Genomic DNA, 22741 nt, shown 5'->3' with positions numbered 1-22741 from the left:
ACCCTCGGCAGAATCTGGCCCGGCCCCAGGCGGCGACACGGGCGGAAGGACCTCCACCTCGAAGGAGGAAGCCAGCGCCGCACTTGGACCCTCGACAGCCGCGTCAAGCCTCTGGACCTCGGCTAAGGCAGCCTCCTCATCGTCGGGTAAGCAATACCCCTCGCTAACCCGACCTTCATCATATATTAAAACATACAAAAAGAGAATATTTTGAGATAATTTTCACTTTTTTGTACCTCATAATTTTCTATTTTTATCTCTAAACATGTGATGAATTTGAAATAGAAATTTTATACAGTGCTAGAGTAGACAATGAAGTATATCTATAAATTTCTTTTAGATAATTTTTTGTAACTTTTGTTAGTTGGTTTGTACGCCCTACTTAACTCAATGGTTAGCAACACACTTATGTATATTAGAAAGACATGTAAGTAAAGTGGACTGGAGCTAGCGTACAGCGGAGGACATGTAAGTGTGACAGTGAAGTGACGACTGACGACGTTCGCGCATGTGAAGGTGGTGGAGCCCGGCAGCTGAAGCTAGAAGACGACTTGTGCAGCAGCAGGTCGCTGATTGCTCCGCTGTATTCACACACGTCCGCCCTCTATAAAAGACCTTGCGACCCTTATCACCAGCTAGCTAGCTTATAGTAGCGCTTGTAGTCTTTAATTTTATATATATGATCGAGCTGCAGATGAGAAGCTGCACGCGATGCCCCAGCAAGCAGTATTAGTTGGGTTGACGGCGGGCATGGTGGCGGCGGAGGGGAAGGCAGCTGGGAACAAGACGATGATGCAGAAGCAGCAGGCGAGCAGCTGCTGCTCGGACCGTGACCAGGACATGGCGGACCTGGAGCTGGCGCTTGAGGCGGTTGTTCCGGTGAGCGTGCAGCGGCAGGACTCGCTGTACAGGGACGCGACGAGGGCGGGCGGCGGCGGGCAGCAGCAGCACGAAGGGTGGGCTCGGACTCTGAGGCTGGCCTTCCAGTGCGTGGGCGTCCTCTACGGCGACATCGGGACGTCGCCGCTGTACGTCTACTCGAGCACCTTCGCCGGCGGCATCCGGGACACCGACGACCTCCTGGGCGTGCTCTCCCTCATCATCTACAGCTTCCTCCTCTTCACCATCATCAAGTACGTCTACATCGCGCTCAGAGCAAACGACGACGGGGACGGTATGTATGTGCTGCTGTCGTCGATCCATCCATATATGGCGGATGCATCATCTCATTCTCATCTGAATGTGCTGGCATATGGCAACTTAGGCGGCACGTTGGCGCTCTACTCGCTCATCTCTCGCCACGCCAAGGTGAGCCTGGTGCCCAACCACCAGCCCGAGGACGAGCTGCAGACGACGGACGCCGCCGCCGCCGTGCTGGGCAAGCACGGGAGCGTGCGGCGCCGGACCGTGCAGCTGGCGGCGTCGCACGGGCGGGAGCAGCGGGCGGTGTGGGTGAAGGAGCTGCTAGAGACGAGCAAGCCCGTGCGCATCTCCCTCTTCTTCCTGACCATCGTGGCCACCGCCATGGTCATCAGCGACGCCTGCCTCACGCCCGCCATCTCCGTCCTCTCCGCCGTAGGGGGGCTCAAGGAGAAAGCGCCAAACCTCACCACAGGTACGGCCGGTGCGAGGCCGAGGGTACGTACGTACGTACGTACTAGCAGCTATATATGTCGTCTCCTCCTTAATTAATTGATTAGCAGACTACAGTATATATATGTAATGATATGACGATCGACAATACTAGGTAGCAGCTAATTAATCAAAAGGTTAATCACGTGATTATGTTTGATGGACATCTTATCTATCGATTAACTGTGCACCACAAGAATTACTGTACATCGTGTACACCCACACCACACGATCGACGTGTAGCTTTCACTGAATTAACTGCGTCTGGCTGGCTGGCCCAGATGTATGAACTCCTTAACTCCCAGATTTAATAGCGGAGACAGTAGAGATAGAGACGGAAGGGCTAACCTTCACAGCAGCAGCAACATCTCCCATTAATCCTTGCTTACCCTACATGTAGACAGGGATGCTACGTACCAGCAAATTAATTAAATTGAGATAGTGCAAGCACAGTTAGAGATGATGGTTGATATTTCTCCTGCCAATGCCAAGGCCAAGCTAGCTTACTCTATACACGTCGTACTTAATTGGTTTTGATTGATTCTGAATGAATGGGTCTGAAACATGCATGCATGATGGATGGTTGCAGACCAGATCGTGTGGATCACTGTGGGCATCCTGGTGCTTCTGTTCGCCGTGCAGCGCTTCGGCACCCACAAGGTGGGCTACCTGTTCGCCCCCGTCTCCTCCTGTGGCTGCTCCTCATCGGCGGCGTGGGCGTGTACAACCTGCTCAGGCACGACGTCACCGTCCTCCGCGCCTTCAACCCCAAGTACATCCTGGACTACTTCCGGCGCAACGGCAGGGACGCCTGGGTCTCCCTCGGCGGCGTCCTCCTCTGCTTCACCGGCACCGAGGCGCTGTTCGCCGACCTCGGCTACTTCAGCATCCGCTCCATCCAGCTCAGCTTCGGCTTCGGCCTCGTCCCCGCCGTGCTGCTCGCCTACATCGGCCAGGCCGCCTTCCTCCGCCGGTACCCGGAGCAGGTGTCCAACGCCTTCTACCAGTCCACGCCCGAGTCCATCTTCTGGCCCACCTTCGTGCTGGCGCTGGCGGCGTCGGTCATCGGCAGCCAGGCCATGATCTCCTGCGCCTTCGCCACCATCTCCCACTCGCAGGCGCTGGGCTGCTTCCCGAGGGTCAAGGTGCTCCACACGTCGCGCCAGTACCGGGGCCAGCTCTACATCCCGGAGGTGAACTTGCTGCTCGCCCTCGTCGCCTGCGTCGTCACGCTCGCGTCCAAGACCACGGCCGTCATCGCCGAGGCGCACGGCATCTGCGTCGTCCTCGTCATGCTCATCACCACGCTGCTGCTCACCCTGGTCATGCTCCTGGTGTGGCGCGTCAACGCCGCCTGCGTCGCGCTCTTCTTCGCCGTCTTCGCCGCCGCCGAGTCCGTCTACCTCTCCTCCGTGCTCTACCGGTTCGCGCACGGCGGGTACATCCCCGTCGCCATGTCCGCGGTGCTGGTGGCCGTCATGGTGCTGTGGCACTACGTGCACGTGAAGCGGTACAAGTACGAGCTGGAGCGCACGGTGTCGCACGAGAGCGTGGTGCGGGACCTGCTGCCGCGCTGCCGCACCGTCCCCGGCGTCGGCCTCTTCTACACGGACCTGGTGCAGGGCATCCCGCCCGTGTTCCCGCACCTGGTGGACAAGATCCCGTCCATCCACGCCGTCCTGCTCTTCGTCTCCGTCAAGCACCTGCCGGTGCCGCACGTGGACGCAACGGAGCGCTTCCTCTTCAGGCAGGTGGCATCGTCGTCGGAGTCGGACACAGCTGCAGGCCCACGGGTGTTCCGGTGCGTGGCGCGCTACGGCTACCGGGACCTGCTGGAGGAGGCCAGTGACTTCGCGGGCAGCCTGGTGGAGCGCCTCCAGTACTACATCCGCGACGTCAACCTCTACGGCGTGGAGCACCAGCAGCCGGGCGCCAAGGTGAGCTACCCGAGCTCGCGCTGCGACAGCATGATATTGATGGCGCGGCAGAGGTCGTCGGTCATGATGCTGCGGCAGTCGTCGGCGGCATCCTACTACTCGTCGTACGCAGCGGCAGCGGAGACCCAGCAGCTGCAGCTGGCGAGGGCCAGGTCCACGTCCGGGGCGGGGGGCATCCTCCTCCACTCGGCGTCGGAGAGGGCCGAGCAGCTGGCCCGCGCCAGGTCCACGGGCATCTTCGCGGAGGAGATGCTGACGCCGGCGGAGTCGTTCTCGGAGCTGTCGAGGATGGGGAGCATCGGCGGCGGAGGAATGCAGGCGGTGAAGATCAGCCTGGAGGAGATGGCGCGGATCGAGGAGGAGCAGCGGTTTATCGAGCGGGAGATGGAAAAGGGGGTGGTGTACATCCTCGGGGAGAGCGAGGTGGTGGCGCGGCCCCACTCGTCGCTGCTCAAGAAGCTGCTCGTCAACTACGCCTACGCCTTCCTGCGGAACAACTGCCGGCAGGGGGAGAAGATGCTCGCCATCCCCAAGTCGCAGCTGCTCAAGGTCGGCATGTCCTACGAGATCTGATCTGATCTGATTCTGATGGCGCGCGCGTCACCGATCGATCTCCCAGCTCCATCATGCCGTCGTCCTCATTATATATATATGACCCAGACTCCATATAGTATAGTACACTACTAGTCTTCAGACAGATTTGATTTCGTATGCTTTCTCTGCAGTGATGCTACTAGCTACCTAGCTAGCTAGTACAATTAATTGTGGCACACTTGTTAGCTGCTGCAGTAGCATAATTATTAAGTAATTTGCTTCTCATCTACTCTACTCTACTCTACTCTACTCTTCCAGCAGTTCATGGATGAGGGACATATCTGGTGCACATAGAAGACTGGTGCACATGGTGCATATATTAAATCATCACCACTTATTTTAGATCTAACGTCTCTAGTTGATTATTCAATTTACAATAACACCTTCCACCACTACACACTACCACGTTGAAGGGTATCCTTAGTAAAATATATCAAACAACTAGAGACGTTAGATATAAAATGAGTGGTGATGATTTAATATGTGCACCATATACACCAATGTTTCATGTGCACCAGATATGTTGTTGCTTTAGAAACTCTTGCGACGACGAACGATGGCTTAGAAATTCTTGTGTAATTTTTCCTGTGTTCTCAGTCTCGCTCTAGCTGCTCGGCAGTCGACCGCGCCTCCGCCAGGTCGCGCAGCAGCCTGCTACTATAGGTGTGTGTATATATATAGACACCGTGGCGAAACATATCTGCGAAATATATAGACACTGTAGCAACATCAACATATGGGCACTTATCTAGTAAAACATGAAAGCAAATCCCTATCCCTACTACTATTAAGTATTTAGTGTAGACCACGGCGCTATCATGCCCCCGCTCCCGTCTTCCCCGACGTGAACCCACCTTCCGCTCCCACCGCGCACCAATCCGCTCCGCCCATCATCCGGCCTCCCCCACGCCGCAAATTTCTCATCTCACCGGAACTGACGCCCAAGCCACGCTCGCACGCTACGCCCAAGCTCCCCCACCCCCACCTGATGAGAGGAGGAAAGATCGGAGTGCTGACTCCGGTGGTTGGGAGGAGGCGACACGACCTTGAAATCGTTGGATTTTGCACGAACCTCCCCTCGCTCGCGCGTGAGCACGCATCTCCACGTGGTCCTCACCCCTCCCAGCCACGCCGACAGATACGTCCATGCCAAATGCGACGCACAGGTATGCGCAGGGTTGTGAATCATCTAGGCCCTTAGTGGTGTTTTGGTCATTAATGGCAACCATATGTGGACTAACAATTATTGGAGAAATAAGAATGCAGGTTGGACCATAACAAAAAGAGGTTTATCGAAAGTCTTGGAGACTTAAACATTAGTTTTGGATCATGTGAAGGCAAAGGAATAACATAGGTTTTGTTTTTGCCGGTCACCAGGTGTTTAGAGAAGTATTTGACCGGATTAGTAGGCTAGGTAGTCGTACTATTAAGAGGGGTAAATGACCTTGGTCTGTGTAAAACTTAGTGCCTCATAGAATATCTAGTGTTTGCATTACATGAGGACTAACTACGCTTTCGAGTTTGATAGTTAAAATCTTTTCGAAAAACGTGTTTGAAAAGTGACTAAGTTTCTGTGGTCGGCGGACCGTCCGAGCCAGGAGGCCGGACCGTCCGCGATCCATCTAGAGAGGTCCAAAGTTTGCTCACTTTGGTGTAGACTGAAGTGTTTGCACTGCGAACCATCCGGACCTTGAGGCCAGACCGTCTGTACTCACTTTGGAGAGGGTCTAAGTTTGTACATGTCACTATGTGCTTGTGCAGACCGTCCGGTCGAGGTTGGCAAACCGACCGTAGATGCCAAAATAGTTTGGACAGGGACTGTGTGTTTTTGTTCGAATGTACTATGGACTATCCAGGGTTTCAGCTCGGACAGTACTGACTCTCAGATGGCGGACCGTCCTGTCTTGGAGGGAGGACAGTCCGCTCGTGTAAGTTAACTTGGTTAGTGCTCGGGTGCGATAAGTTGTCAGGTCTTGGACCGTCCAGCCAAGGTTGGTGGACCGTCCGGGCCTGACTTTTTATGACAGCTCTGATAGGTTTCAAACGGGAATACTAGCTGCTACATGTATGGTGGATCGTCCGGCCTAAGGGTGCGGACCATCTGCTTGTATGTAGAAAGTGGGTATCTGTTGGTGTTTAGAGCCCGACCGCGCACCTGGGGTTACCCCTCGAGGTGCTTTTGGGTAGGACGGTATTGTTGGCTGTAACTCAATGGTTCGTGCGAGATGCACGAGAGACGGTAGATGATTTTCTACATGTTCGGGCCGCTTTGAGATGCGTAACACCCTACTTCCTGGTGTGGATCTTTATGTGGTGGGTTACAAGGGAAGTCTCCAGTATAGAGAAAGGTAGTGAGCTAAGTAGATGGTCGATGAATGACTTGGCAATGATGGGGTACCCCCTAGGCCTTATATATTCGACCGTGGGGCACTACATGCGTGTATGATAACGATGTATACCTAAGTAATAGTGAATCGACTGAACTTATCTTCCTATAATCTTGCCGACTTATCCTCATTTGGTTTTGACGTCCAAGGGTGTCGCGCGGGAAAATCGGATCAGAGCTGTGGATAACGCTTAAATCTGACGAGCCGCCTGGGCCCGAGTCTGCTCATTACCTGCGTCGGCCCATTCTGCCAGCAGTTCTCCCCTGGCCCACGAAGGGACGACCTTACGAGACAATAGGCCCAAAGCCTTTCGCGAGGCCTTCTTGCCTTCTAGTGGTCCCGGGGGATATCCGTCTCCCACAGTATCTTGCACATAACATTTGGAATCGGATGGGAGGCTATAAATAGAAGGGGTGCTCATGTGTGAGAGCTATCTTGGCCATTTCTAGCACACATTGAGCATATTGTGATCCTCCAACTCACTCTCTCACACAATTTGCTTAAGACTGCATTCTAGTGAGAGATTAAGAGCTCCTAGTGCATTTGCCTCAATTGGTGATCCTTGAGGCACTAGGTGATACACCGGCAAGCGTTATCAACTTGTTACTCTTGGAGGTTGCCGCATCCTAGATGGCTTAGTGGTTTCTTCGTCGAGCTCTCCGTGAAGGTTGTGGAGATGTCGCAATTGTGATTGTGAGGGGTTCATGCCTACCTCGCCAGAGCGGCAAAGGCGACCGCAGTGGAACCAAGGTAACGAGTGATTCCTTGCCGACATGGCTCAAAGATCAAGTTGTGTCTTCATAGAGGAGCAAGTGAGAGCTTGGAGTCCACCTCAACGTGGATTAGGGGTGATCATCAATCACCAATACCATGGGAAAAAAATCTGGTGTCTCTTTTTTCCCTATTGTTAATTTTATTACAAGTAGCTTGTGATTATTGAATTATCATTCATTTCTAGCTTTGTTATTGTTGTCTCCCTTTAGTTGCTTACTTGTATTAGCTAGAGAATTTATATCTCTTGTCATATTGATTAAATTTCTCTGGTGTTGTTGATTTTTGTAAAAACCATCTATTCACCCCCTCTAGCCTATGTCCTAGATCCTACAAGTGGTATCAGAGCCGAGGACTCTATTGTTTTTGGATCTAACCATTCCGAAGTTGGACAAAATGGCTAGTAACAACAATGTGCACATTGGGAAGCCACCGCATTTTAATTGGAACAATTATGACTATTGGAAAATAAGAATATCAAAGCATCTTAGAGCAATGGGTGGAAAGATTCAGCAAATTGTCATGGACATATTTGTTGTATTGAAGCAAGACGAACTGTCGGCTAGTGACAATGAAAATATTATAACCAATGATCAAGACATGAATGTGTTCTATAATGCTCTAGACATCAATTAGTTCAATAGATCAAGAATCTCACAACCGCTCATGCGATTTGGACCAAGCTAATGGAAATTCATGAAGGAACTAATTGTGAAGAGTGCCAAATTATATGTTTGCAAAGGGAAATTTGAGCAATTCATCATGAATGAAGATGAAAGTGTATCTGATATTGTCGGGGACCATAATTAGGGGTACCCTCAAGACGCCTAATTCTCAGCTGGTAACCCCCATCAGCATAAAGCTGCAAAGGCCTGATGGGTACGATTAAGTCAGGGATCAGTCCACACGAGTGACTCGATCGCGCTTCACCCGAGCCTAGCCTCGGCCAAGGGCAGCCGACCTCGAGAGACTTCCGTCTCGCCCGAGGCCCCCCTTTTTACGGCGGACATATCACCGGCTCGCCCGAGGCCTTGGCTTCGCTCAGAAGCGACCCTGACTAAATCGCCACACCGACTGACCGAGTTGCAGGAGCATTTAACGCAAAGGGTGAGTCAGACAGACAGTCAGGCCTTGCCAAAGGCGCCACGGCGAACTCCGCTCCGCCCGACCCCAGGGCTCGGACTCGGGCTAAGACCCGGAAGACGGCGAACTCCGCTCCGCCCGACCCCAGGGCTCGGACTCGGGCTAAAGACCCGGAAGACGGCGAACTCCGCTCCGCCCGACCCCAGGGCTCGGACTCGGGCTAAAGACCCGGAAGACGGCGAACTCCGCTCCGCCCGACCCCAGGGCTCAGACTCGGGCTAAGACCCGGAAGACGACGAAACTCCGCCTCGCCCGACCCCAGGGCTCGGACTCCGCCCTGGCCTCGGCCAAACGGCCTCCGCCTCGCCCGACCCCATGGCTCGGACTCGGCCTCAGCAACAGAAGACAGACTCAACCTCGACTTCGGAGGAGCCCCCACGTCACCCCGCCTAGGGCACAGACCCGCCACGTCAACAGGAAGCGTCATCATCGTCCTGCCCCGAATCGACTCGGGTCACGGAGAACAAGACCGGCGTCCCATCCGGCCAGCTCCGCCGGATGGGCAATGATGGCGCTCCACAAGCTCTGTGACGACGGCGGCCCCCAGCTCTCTTACGGAAGCAGGGCGACGTCAGCAAGGACACGACCGCTCCAACAGCTGTCCCTCCGCCAGGCACCGTCGCACCTCCGACAGCCACGACATCACGCCAGCAAGGTGCCAAGACCTCTCCGGCTGCCACATTGGCATGTACCTAGGGCGCTAGCTCTCTCTCCGCTAGACACGTAGCACTCTGCTACATCCCCCATTGTACACCTGGATCCTCTCCTTACGACTATAAAAGGGAGGACCAGGGCCTTCTTAGAGAAGGTTGGCCGCGCGGGACCGAGGACGGGACAGGCGCTCTCTTGGGGCCGCTCGCTTCCCTCACCCGCGTGGACGCTTGTAACCCCCCTACTGCAAGCGCACCTGACCTGGGCGCGGGACGAACACGAAGGCCGCGGGACTTCCACCTCTCTCACGCTCGACTCCGGCCACCTCGCCTCTCCCCCCTTCGCGCTCGCCCACGCGCTCGACCCATCTGGGCTGGGGCACGCAGCACACTCACTCGTCGGCTTTGGGACCCCCTGTCTCGAAACGCCGACAGTTGGCGCGCCAGGTAGGGGCCTGCTGCGTGCTGACGAACAGCTCCCCATCAAGCTCCAGATGGGCAGTCTCCAGCAACCTCTCCGGCCCGGGACGGTGCTTCGTTTCGGGACTCTTGAGTTCATGTCCTTCGACGGCAGCTATGACATGATACTTCTTCCACCGCCGCGCGACAACGACAATGGCGGCCGACAACCCGCTCGCCGGCGGCGGAATCGACGACATCTTCCCCGCGTGGTGGAAGAGCAACATTCGAGCTCGCCCCGTTCTCTCCCCCGCCAACGGAGGAGGAGGCGGGGCCATCAAGGCCAAGCGGGAGGACACGCTTCGTTGGCCGTCGAGCGAATCGACGCCCCCGATGCCTCGACGGAAGGCACGCCGGACGTCGACCTCGCGTTCAAGACGAAGGCAAGCGCCGTCCCCCCGCGACACGCTGACCCCGAGCAAGAAGACGACGCCGGCGCGCTCGCGGAAAGCCTGCAGGATGTCGCCCTCGTACCTGAGATGATGGTGCAACCAGTCCCCGACGTGACCACGTCGCTCCTCGTCGACCAAAAGGTACCGGCTAACTCCCATCTTGCGTCATTTCGACTCGGCCTCAACCCGCCAAACGACCTCGTTTTGGCGGGCGCTCTCATTGAGGCGAATGCAACCCCACTGGGGTTTCGTATACGGTCGCCTTGGGACCGGCTGACGGACGTCTCAACCTACGGGCCCTCTGGGTCCGAGGAAGATGACGACCCCAGCGTCTGTTGGGATTTCTCCGGACTTGGCAACCCCAGTGCCATGCGGGACTTCATGACCGCATGTGACTACTGCCTATCCGACGGTTCTGACGGAAGCCGCAGCCTTGGCGACGAGAGCTGCGGCCCAAGCCGCGAATGTTTCCACATCGAGCTAGGGGATCCCTCCGAGGGCAACCGTCTCGGCATGCCGGAGGACGGTGATCTTCCTAGGCCGGTGCCTCGCGCCGACATCCCACGGGAGCTAGCTGTGGTCCCCGCTCCGGCGGGGGGTTACGACCCACAACTCGAGCAAGTCCGTGAGGCGCAGGCCAGGCTCGACGAGGGAACAGGAGCGCTTGAGCCGATCCGTCGGGACGTCGGGCAGGTATGGGCGGACCAACCCCTGGTCAGAGAAATACGTCACCTGCCCCAAGGTCTCCAGCACCACGTCGCCAACGATGTCAGGGTCAGGCCGCCGCCCACATCCAGCGGGGTTGGTCAGAACCTGGCAGCCGCAGCGATGCTCCTCCGCGCGATGCCGGAGCCATCAACCACCGAGGGTCGGCGAATCCAGGGAGAGCTCAAGGATCTCCTGGAAGGCGCTGCGGCCCGACGGGCCGAGAGCACAGCCTCCCGGAGGCAAGGATATCCCTCGGAACCTCATGCCGCGACTTCCCGATTCATGCGGGAAGCCTCGGTCTACACCGGGCGCACGCGCAACACCGCGCCTGCGGCCCCGGGCCACCTCGGCAACGAGCACCATCGACGCGACCGTCGAGCCCACCTCGACGAAAGGGTGCGCCGAGGCTACCACCCCAGGCGTGGGGGGCGCTACGACAGCGGGGAGGATCGGAGTCCCTCGCCCGAACCACCCGGTCCGCAGGCCTTCAGTCGGGCCATCCGACGGGCGCCATTCCCGACCCGGTTCCGACCCTCGACTACTATCACGAAGTACTCGGGGGAAACGAGATCGGAACTGTGGCTCGCGGACTACCGCCTTGCCTGCCAACTAGGTGGAACGGACGACGACAACCTCATCATCCGTAACCTCCCCCTGTTCCTCTCCGACACTGCTCGCGCCTGGTTGGAGCACCTGCCTCCGGGGCAGATCTCCAACTAGGACGACTTGGTCCAAGCCTTCGCTGGGAATTTCCAGGGCACGTACGTGCGCCCCGGGAATTCCTGGGACCTTCGAAGCTGCCGGCAACAGCCGGGGGAGTCGCTCCGGGACTACATCCGGCGATTCTCGAAGCAGCGCACCGAGCTGCCCAACATCACCGACTCGGATGTCATCGGCGCGTTCCTCGCCGGCACCACTTGCCGCGACCTGGTGAGCAAGCTGGGTCGCAAGACCCCCACCAGGGCGAGCGAGCTGATGGACATCGCCACCAAGTTCGCCTCTGGCCAGGAGGCGGTCGAGGCTATCTTCCGAAAGGACAAGCAGCCCCAGGGCCGCCCATCGGAAGAGGCTCCCGAGGCGTCTGCTCCGCGCGGCGCCAAGAAGAAAGGCAAGAGGAAGTCGCAATCGAAACGCGACGGTGCTGACGCGGACCTTGTCGCCGCCGCCGAGCACAAGAACCCTCGGAAGCCCCCTGGAGGTGCGAACCTCTTCGACCAGATGCTCAAGGAGCCGTGCCCCTACCATCAGGGGCCCGTCAAGCACACCCTCGAGGAGTGCATTATGCTTCGGCGTCACTTCCACAGGGCCGGGCCACCCGCCGAGGGTGGCAGGGCCCACGACGACGACAAGAACGAAGATCACCAAGCAGGAGAGTTCCCCGAGGTCCGCGACTGCTTCATGATCTATGGAGGGTATGCGGCGAATGCCTCGGCTCGGCATCACAAGCAAGAGCGCCGGGAGGTCTGCTCGGTGAAGGTGGCGGCGCCAGTCTACCTAGACTGGTCCGACAAGCCCATCACCTTCGACCAGGCCGACCACCCCGACCATGTGCCGAGCCCGGGGAAATACCCGCTCGTCGTCGACCCCGTTGTCGGTGATGTCAGGCTCACCAAGGTCCTGATGGATGGGGGCAGCTGCCTCAACATCATCTACGCCGAGACCCTCAAGTTCCTGCGCATCGATCTGTCCTCCATCCGAGCAGGCGCTGCGCCCTTCCACGGGATCATCCCTGGGAAGCGCGTCCAGCCCCTCGGGCGACTCGACCTCCCCGTCTGCTTCGGGTCGCCCTCCAACTTCCGAAGGGAGACCCTGACGTTCGAGGTGGTCGGGTTCCGAGGAACCTACCACGCCGTACTAGGGAGGCCATGTTACGCGAAGTTCATGGCCGTCCCCAACTACACCTACCTGAAGCTCAAGATGCCGGGCCCCAACGGGGTCATCACCGTCGGCCCCACGTACAAACACGCGTTCGAATGCGACGTGGAGTGCATGGAATACGTCGAGGCCCTCGCCGAGTCCGAGGCCCTCATCGCCGACCTGGAGAACCTCTCCAAGGAGGTGCCAGACGTGAAGCGCCACGCCGGCAACTTCGAGCCAGCAGAGACGGTTAAGGCCGTCCCTCTTGACCCCAGTGGCGACACCACCAAGCAGGTCCGGATCGGTTCCGGGCTCGACCCCAAATAGGAAGCAGTGCTCGTCGACTTTCTCCGTGCAAACGCCGACGTCTTCGCGTGGAGTCCCTCGGACATGCCCGGCATACCGAGGGATGTCGCCGAGCACTCGCTGGATATTCGGGCCGGAGCCCGACCCGTCAGGCAGTCTCTGCGCCGATTCGACGAGGAGAAGCGCAGAGTGATTGGCGAAGAGATCCACAAGCTAATGGCAGCAGGGTTCATCAAAGAGGTATTCCATCCCGAATGGCTCGCCAACCCTGTGCTTGTGAGGAAGAAAGGGGGGAAGTGGCGGATGTGTGTAGACTACACTGGTCTCAACAAAGCATGTCCGAAGGTTCCCTACCCTCTGCCCCGCATCGATCAAATCGTGGATTCCACCGCTGGGTGCGAAACCCTGTCCTTCCTCGATGCCTACTCAGGGTATCACCAGATCCGGATGAAAGAGTCCGACCAGCTCGCGACTTCTTTCATCACGCCGTTCGGCATGTACTGCTATGTCACCATGCCGTTCGGTTTGAGGAATGCGGGCGCGACGTACCAGCGGTGCATGAACCATGTGTTCGGCGAACACATCGGTCGCACAGTCGAGGCCTACGTCGATGACATCGTAGTCAAGACAAGGAAGGCTTCCGACCTCCTCTCCGACCTTGAAGTGACATTCCGATGTCTCAAGGCGAAAGGAGTCAAGCTCAACCCTGAGAAGTGTGTCTTCGGGGTGCCCCGAGGCATGCTCCTAGGGTTCATCGTCTCCGAGCGAGGCATTGAAGCCAACCCGGAGAAGATCGCGACCATCACCAGCATGGGGCCCATCAAGGACTTAAAAGGCGTACAGAGGGTCATGGGGTGCCTCGCGGCCCTGAGCCGCTTCATCTCACGCCTCGGCGAAAGAGGTCTGCCTCTGTACCGCCTCTTAAGGAAGGCCGAGTGTTTCGCTTGGACCCCTGAGGCCGAGGAAGCCCTCGGCAACCTGAAGGCGCTCCTTACGAAGGCGCCTGTCTTGGTGCCCCCGGCGGATGGAGAAGCCCTCTTGGTCTACGTCGCCGCGACCACTCAGGTGGTTAGCGCCGCGATTGTGGTCGAGAGGCAAGAGGAAGGGCATGCATTGCCCGTTCAGAGGCCGGTCTACTTCGTCAGCGAAGTGCTGTCCGAGACCAAGATCCGCTACCCACAAGTTCAAAAGCTGCTATATGCTGTGATCCTGACAAGGCGGAAGCTGCGACACTACTTCGAGTCTCATCCGGTAACTGTGGTGTCATCCTTCCCCCTGGAGGAGATCATCCAGTGCCGAGAGGCCTCAGGCAGGATCGCAAAGTGGGCGGTGGAAATCATGGGCGAAACGATCTCGTTCGCCCCTCGGAAGGCCATCAAGTCCCAGGTGTTGGCGGACTTCGTGGCCGAATGGGTTGACACCCAGTTGCCGACGGCCCCGATCCAACCGGAGCTCTAGACCATGTTTTTCGACGGGTCGCTGATGAAGACAGGAGCCGGCGCGGGCCTGCTCTTCATCTCGCCCCTTGGAAAGCACCTGCGCTACGTGCTGTGCCTCCATTTCCCGGCGTCCAACAATGTGGCCAAGTACGAAGCTCTGGTCAATGGGTTGCGGATCGCCATCGAGCTAGGGGTCAGACGCCTCGACGCCCGTGGTGATTCGCAGCTCGTCATCGACCAAGTCATGAAGAACTCCCACTGCCGCGACCCGAAGATGGAGGCCTACTGCGACGAGGTTCGGCGCCTGGAAGACAAGTTCTTCGGGCTCGAGCTCAACCACATCGCTCGGCGCTACAACGAAACCGCAGACGAGCTGGCTAAAATAGCCTCGGGGCGAACGACGGTCCCCCCGGACGTCTTCTCCCGGGATCTGCATCGACCCTCTGTCAAGATCGACGACGTGCCCGAGCCCGAGGCACCCTCGGCTCAAGCCGAGGCACCCTCGGCTCAGCCCGAGGTACCCTCGGCCCCCGAGGGCGAGGCACTGGGCGTCGAGGAAGAACAGAGCGGGGCCACGCCTGATCGAGATTGGCAGGCCCCGTACCTGCAATATCTCCGTCGAGGAGAGCTACCCCCCGACCAAGTCGAGGCTCGGCGGGTAGCGCGACGCGCCAAGTCTTTCGTCTTGCTGGGCAATGAAGAGGAGCTCTACCATCGCAGCCCCTCGGGCATCCTCCAGCGATGCATCTCCATCGCCGAAGGTCGGGAACTGCTGCAAGAAATACACTCGGGGGCTTGTGGCCACCACGCGGCGCCCCGAGCCCTTGTCGGGAATGCTTTCCGGCAAGGCTTCTACTGGCCAACGGCGGTGGCTGACGCCACTAGAATCGTCCGCACCTGCGAAGGGTGCCAATTCTATGTGAAGCAGACCCACCTGCCCGCTCAGGCTCTGCAGACGATACCCATCACCTGGCCCTTCGCCGTATGGGGTCTGGACCTCGTCGGTCCCTTGCAGAAGGCGCCCGGGGGCTACACGCACCTGCTGGTCGCCATCGACAAATTCTCCAAGTGGATCGAGGTCCGACCTCTGAACAGCATCAGGTCCGAGCAGGCGGTGGCGTCCTTCACCAACATCATCCATCGCTTCGGGGTCCCGAACTCCATCATCACCGACAACGGCACCCAGTTCACCGGCAAAAAATTCTTGGATTTTTGCGAGGATCACCATATCCGGGTGGACTGGGCCGCCGTGGCTCATCCCATGTCGAATGGGCAAGTAGAGCGTGCCAACGGCACGATTCTACAAGGGCTCAAGCCTCGGATCTACAACGACCTCAACAAGTTCGGCAAGCGGTGGATGAAGGAACTCCCCTCAGTGGTCTGGAGCCTAAGGACGACGCCGAGTCGCGCCACGAGTTTCACGCCGTTTTTCCTGGTCTACGGGGCTGAAGCTATCTTGCCCACTGACCTGGAATATGGCTCCCCGAGGACGAGGGCCTACACCGATCAAAGCAACCAAGCTAGCCGAGAAGAATCGCTGGACCAGCTGGAGGAGGCTCGGGACAGGGCCTTACTACACTCGGCGCGGTACCAGCAGTCCCTGCGACGCTACCACGCCCGAGGGGTCCGGTCCCGAGACCTCCAGGTGGGCGATCTGGTGCTTCGGCTGCGGCAAGACGCCCGAGGGAGGCACAAGCTCACGCCCCCCTGGGAAGGGCCATTCGTCATCGCCAAAGTTCTGAAGCCCGGAACATACAAGCTGGCCAACAATCAAGGCGAGATCTACGGCAACGCCTGGAACATCAAACAGCTACGTCGCTTCTACCCTTAAGATGTTTCCGAGTTGTTCATATACCTCGCACCTGCGCAAAGTTTAGTCATCAAGGAAGGGTCGGCCTAGCCTCGGCAAAGCCCGACCCTCCCTCGGGGGCTAAAACGGGGGAGACCCCCTCTGCGTCGAATTTTTCCTCGAAAAAGGATCTCTTTCTAGCAGGATTACTCTCGTGCTTCTTGACTACTTCGGAAAGCGGATCCTGGAAACGACGGAGTACACGTAAGCAGCCAAGGCTGACCGAGCCGAGGGACTCCTACACCTCCGGGATACGGATACCTCACTCATCACCTTCTGCGATAAGTAACTCACGCTCGGATAAAGCGACTCCGTGGACCGAACAAGTCTTCACGCTCGGAAGCTCTCCTGCCGAAGCAGTCCCTCAAGCTCTCTCGACTAAGTCGGGGACAGGGCCTCATGGACGGGTGAAAGTACGTGTAAGCGGCAAGGCCGACCGAGCCGAGGGATTCCCACGCCTCTGGGATACGGATACCTCACTTGTCCCTTCCGCGAGAAGTAACTCTCACTCACACAAACATCCCTGTTACCGACGGAGTCCAGATGCTCGAAGCAAGAGGAAAAAAGACGCAGCTTCGCAAGCACGGCGAGGGTGTGTTTTCTGGCCTCGGCGGCCGCAGAAGGCACACGCCACAAGACGATCTGATCCTGCAGGCTCGGGTCTTCACGCTGAAGGGAGCCGTAGCACCCTCGGCATCGACGGCGTCTTCAGCTACGTCCGACCCAGCCTCGGACGGCGGCGCGGTCCAGGGACCCCTCCGGGAATCCGGCCCGAGCAGGCGGCTCGGCCGGTTACCCCTGGGGCCTCGGCCAACCGACTTCCAAGGGCGCCAGCCCGACCCGAGGCCTCGGCGGATCGACTTTGGCGTCGGCTCCGCTGACGGACAACACGACTAGGCTTCGGCCAACCAGGTTCCCATTCTCGAGCCAACTCCGCCTCTGTTCATACTGATATCGCTACCCCTGGCCTCGGCTCATCGAAGGGCGGCCGAGAGGTCTCTTTAACTAAGCTAGAGGAGCCCCAGACAACGAGGCCGATCGGGCCGAGGGATTCCTACGCCTCCGGGATACGGATACCTCACTCGTCACCTTGACACGGGGCGACTCATGCTTGGTAAAGCGGTTCAGATAATCAACAGGCGAGACTTAGCGCTCGAAAATGAGGAAAAAACACGGCTCCGTGCCGAAATTACATACATGTTCAGGCCCCGACAGCCACAATGAACAAACACACTGGCATTCAAAGTGCCATTACGAACGGAACTCCGGTTCCCCCTCCGCAGGTACGAACGACCCCACTCCATGGGGAAGGCCTGCGGAGCAATAGAAGACTGACGAGCGGCTCGCCGCCGCTCGTTCTAACCACGACGACAACCACCCCCGCCCTGGGCAGCGAAGCGGCTTAGGCAGCAGCTTTGGGGTAGGTGTCACGACAGGAGGGCTCTCCCCCGCTGAGGACGAGAACCAGCCATTCAGGCAGGGAGATGGAGACCCAGGACCACCGGCGCCCTACCTATCCCGGCATGGCTGGAGGAAGTCTCCGTGGGACTCGAGGACGCCATTCCCCCCAGGCGCGGGGGAAGAAAAAGGCAGCCGACCCACGCGGGGGTGGCCCCTCGACTCGCCTCATCTTCCATCTTGGCCTGGATGACGAAAATCCTTGAGGCCGAGGGAGGAGTAGAGGCCGCGGCCTGGCCCGCTTTCCCCACCGTCGAACTGGAGGTCACCATTTTGGGTGACCGCCGGTTGAGGGAAGCAACCAGGCCGCGTGATGAAAATCCTTGAAGCCGAACGATGGCTGAAAGGTACCAACTCCCGTGGAATTGCGTTCCTCCAACGACGAGGCGGAAAGGCGGCGGATACCCCCCATCCGGGGGCTTGGAAGATGGAAAGACACGACGCATAAGGGAGGAAGAAGACATGGTTGCCTTCTGAAAGGAGTCTCCCTCCTTTTAAAGGCAACTCTCCCTACGTGCGCCCCCAGACGCCGCGGGCTGAGTCTTCTCCAACACGCTCCAAGGCCTCCCCCTGCGACTCGGGGGCTGGGTCCCGCATGTCATGCAAGCCAGCTCAGGGCAGAAGAAGCCAAACCGCCGCGCGTGGTGCGCACGACTGTCCAGCGGTTACAAGCGACCCCCCACTTTTGCCCAGACCAACGGGCGGAAGGGGCGGGCAGCCATGCAGACGGCATGCAACCGCGCCAGGTGGACGCGCCTCTCCGACTTCTGACACGCTAGCTTAGAAGCCCAGGCCCACGCGTCAAGCAACCGACGCGCCAGTTGCTGCATGCAAGCAACCACACCACCACTTGCGCCACCGTCACGCCTCTTCGGTTGCGGAGCCTATGCCGCGACTCGAGGCGACCCAGCAGCGCTAGCCTGGCGCGTTGGTCAAAGCGACCGAAAGTGGGCCAGCAGTAATGGCGGTGGCAGGCGAGCGGGCGCAGCAGTCACGTCGTCAGCCAGGCTCACGTCTCATCCTGGGGCAGCGAGAGGGCCTCCTCCCACGGCGTGAAGACGGTGCGCCCGTGACCCGTTCCTCAAGCGGCTCGCGCACGCGTAACAGCCACCCCGCCAACCACTCGCCCCGTCGCATTAACTCCGCGGCGGGACACGCGGCGCCTCTGGCGGGAGAAGCGCGCGACGCTTCACCTTCGCCGTAATAACCGCGTCAAAAAGAGGTACGCCACGTCGTACGATTTCGTTTCCTTTTAGTTTTCCCTCTCTCTCTATCTCTTGCAACAGGGACCGGGAAAGGGGAATACCCCGAAAAGGATCCTTCTCCGCGAAGGAACCGGGCTCCGAGCCCCCCCTACTGATCAGGGGTTCGAAGACTGGCCCCCCGAAGGGTTCAACAGTCGCCTCAGATCGCGTGGGCCCGACACCCACTACTGGTCAGGGGTTCGAAGGCCAGCCCCCCGAAGGGCTCCATGGTCGCCTCAGGCTACTCGGGCTCCGCGCCCATTACTGATCAGGGGTTCGAAGGCTGGCCCCCGAAGGGTTCACAGTCGCCTCAGACACCGAGCGAGGGATGACCAGGGGTACGTTCGATACATAACCGAGGCTCGGGCTGCGCTCCCGAGGTACCCTAGGACATTTCCGAGACCAGCGGGAACGATCTTGTAACGGAATCCCATCGGAGGGAGGCATCGAGCCCTCGGACCCCGTCGCCAGGGGACCGGGTCCGGCAAATCACCCGCAGGTACTTTTGGGCGTGCCTCTGGGCCCCTAGCCGACCCCCAACGAACGGGGCACGGACGTCCACTCGGATTACCCGCTTGCAGCTCACCGGAGACACCATGTTCGGTGCCCATCGAGGGTAACATGGCGCACTCCCCCCTCCTCCTTGCGGAAAGGCGACGTAGGGGCGTATGTAAAAAGTCGAGTCTGTCCCTGATCGTCCTCTCGCCATGTGCAGAGGCTCGGGGGCTGCTCTCGCAAAAACCGGCTCCGGCCAAACCGTTGACAGCGTCAACATACCAGCCCGAGAGCTTGGGCCCCGACCGTGCACCCGGGCTACGGCCAGTTCGCATGAGGGAACGACCAGACCAGCCGAAACATTACGCAAGGTATTAAGACCTCGAAGGAGTGTAACCACTCCTCCGAGGCCTCGGGGGCTACACCCGGCGGGTGCGCTCGCGCGCACCCACCGGAACAAAAATGCAACCGAGAAAGGCTGGTCCCCTTGCAAAAAAGTGCGACGAAAGCCTCCAAGCGAGTGCTAACACTCCCTTCGAGGCTCGGGGGCTACTGTCGGGGACCATAATTAGGGGTACCCTCAAGACGCCTAATTCTCAGCTGGTAACCCCCATCATCATAAAGCTGCAAAGGCCTGATGGGTACGATTAAGTCAGGGATCAGTCCACACGAGTGACTCGATCGCGCTTCACCCGAGCCTAGCCTCGGCCAAGGGCAGCCGACCTCGAGAGACTTCCGTCTCGCCCGAGGCCCCCCTTTTTACGGCGGACACATCACCGGCTCGCCCGAGGCCTTGGCTTCGCTCAGAAGCGACCCTGACTAAATCGCCACACTGACTGACCGAGTTGCAGGAGCATTTAACGCAAAGGGTGAGTCAGACAGACAGTCAGGCCTTGCCAAAGGCGCCACGGCGAACTCCGCTCCGCCCGACCCCAGGGCTCGGACTCGGGCTAAGACCCGGAAGACGGCGAACTCCGCTCCGCCCGACCCCAGGGCTCGGACTCGGGCTAAAGACCCGGAAGACGGCGAACTCCGCTCCGCCCGACCCCAGGGCTCGGACTCGGGCTAAAGACCCGGAAGACGGCGAACTCCGCTCTGCCCGACCCCAGGGCTCGGACTCGGGCTAAGACCCGGAAGACGACGAAACTCCGCCTCGCCCGACCCCAGGGCTCGGACTCCGCCCTGGCCTCGGCCAAACGGCCTCCGCCTCGCCCGACCCCATGGCTCGGACTCGGCCTCAGCAACAGAAGACAGACTCAACCTCGACTTCGGAGGAGCCCCCACGTCACCCCGCCTAGGGCACAGACCCGCCACGTCAACAGGAAGCGTCATCATCGTCCTGCCCCGAATCGACTCGGGTCACGGAGAACAAGACCGGCGTCCCATCCGGCCAGCTCCGCCGGATGGGCAATGATGGCGCTCCACAAGCTCTGTGACGACGGCGGCCCCCAGCTCTCTTACGGAAGCAGGGCGACGTCAGCAAGGACACGACTGCTCCAACAGCTGTCCCTCCGCCAGGCACCGTCGCACCTCCGACAGCCACGACATCACGCCAGCAAGGTGCCAAGACCTCTCCGGCTGCCACATTGGCATGTACCTAGGGCGCTAGCTCTCTCTCCGCTAGACACGTAGCACTCTGCTACACCCCCCATTGTACACCTGGATCCTCTCCTTACGACTATAAAAGGGAGGACCAGGGCCTTCTTAGAGAAGGTTGGCCGCGCGGGACCGAGGACGGGACAGGCGCTCTCTTGGGGCCGCTCGCTTCCCTCACCCGCGTGGACGCTTGTAACCCCCCTACTGCAAGCGCACCTGACCTGGGCGCGGGACGAACACGAAGGCCGCGGGACTTCCACCTCTCTCACGCTCGACTCCGGCCACCTCGCCTCTCCCCCCTTCGCGCTCGCCCACGCGCTCGACCCATCTAGGCTGGGGCACGCAGCACACTCACTCGTCGGCTTTGGGACCCCCCTGTCTCGAAACGCCGACAGATATGTTCAACCGGTTAAATGAGATAGTAAATGAGCTCAAGGTACTTGGTCTTGATGTATCGGATGTGGATTTTACTCATAAGTTCCTTAGACCCCTTCTGGAGAAATATGACACTACTGTAACCATGCTAGTGAGAAGTGATTTGACCACAACTTCTATAACCAAAGTATTGGGAGAAATTCTTACTCAAGACATATTCAAGAAATCTCAAGCAGATGCCATAAGTTTGCCAAAGAAAGTGAAAAGTAAATCAATAGCTCTCAAGGCTAAAGCTTCTAAGGTTATTGATAAAGAAGAAAGTGATGATGAAGAAAATGGAAGTGAGAGTGATGAAGAATTGGACCTCTTTGTGAAGAAGTTCAGCAAGTTCATGAAGAAGAAGGGTCGACCTAGAAGAGGCCAATCATCAAGAAGGAATGCTTTCAATGATAGAAAGTGCTTTGAATATGGGTAACCCCATCACATTGCAATGAATTTCCCAAGTAAGAAGAAGAAAAAGAAGAAGGATAGATCGGACAAGAAGAAGAAGAAATTATATCCCAAGAAGGATGGCGAAGCCTATGTAGTGGAATGGGATTCGGATGCAAGTGCGGATGATGATGACTCTTCATCCAAGCTTAATGTCAACATCACCATCAAGGAGGCTCCTTCACTCTTCTCATCTCCACATTGTCTTATGGTGAAGAGAGATGCAAAGGTAAAAATAATAGATTATTTAAATGATATTGATGATGATGATGAGGTAGATGATCTAGATGATGATATTTATTCATATGATGATCTAGTTAAATTTTAGGTGAGGTCGATGATTACATGCATAAGGAGAAAGAAAAGTTTAGAACCTTGAAGGAATTATATAAAAACCTTCAAGTATGTTTTGAGAAGCTAAAGACCTCTCACAACAATCTCAAGAAAAGTTGTGAGAAGCTTAAGGAAGCTCAAGAACCATCTTGTGTGCATGACATCTTGGTAGTCATCGAAGATGTTGGAGTCACTTGTGATTTATTTGATAGTCCTACAAATGAACCACATACTACTAACATGCTTTGTGATAAATGCAAAATGTCTTTCATGAATGATAATATTGTTTGTGATGGGTCTCAAGCTATCTTCCTTAATCTCACGGGTCACTAAGACCCCGCAAGGACCACCACACACTTGGTGTCTCTTGCCTCGCTTACAAAGCACTTGAGAATAAGAGAAAGAAAAGAAGAAAGACAATCCAAGAAGCAAGAGCTCAAAAGAACACAAAATCTCTCTCTCACAAGCCACTAAGTGTTTGGAGTGAATTTGGGACTCGGAGAGGATTTGATCTTTTGAATTGTGTCTAGGAGTGAATGCTAGAGCTCTTGTATTGAGTGTGATATTCAGTAAACTTGGATGCTTGAAGTTGTGGTGGTTAGGGTATTTATAACCCCCAACCACCAA

General features: G+C 57.7%; 1 protein-coding gene across 1 annotated transcript; it reads left to right on the top strand.

Moving 5' to 3' along the window:
* Positions 1-573: 573 nt before the first annotated feature.
* Positions 574-4505, top strand: LOC118476453 (potassium transporter 22). Its single transcript, XM_035965606.1, is given in 4 exon segments — positions 574-1174; positions 1265-1615; positions 2222-2320; positions 2323-4505. Coding segments are annotated over 4 exon segments (2733 nt in total). The 5' UTR covers positions 574-711; the 3' UTR covers positions 4143-4505.
* Positions 4506-22741: the final 18236 nt, after the last annotated feature.

Source organism: Zea mays, chromosome 2 (assembly GCF_902167145.1).
Source record: "Zea mays cultivar B73 chromosome 2, Zm-B73-REFERENCE-NAM-5.0, whole genome shotgun sequence".
NCBI classification, from domain to species: Eukaryota; Viridiplantae; Streptophyta; class Magnoliopsida; order Poales; family Poaceae; genus Zea; species Zea mays.
The sequence above is the reverse complement of the archived record's forward strand: the minus strand, read 5'-3'. Positions and strand labels throughout refer to the sequence as shown.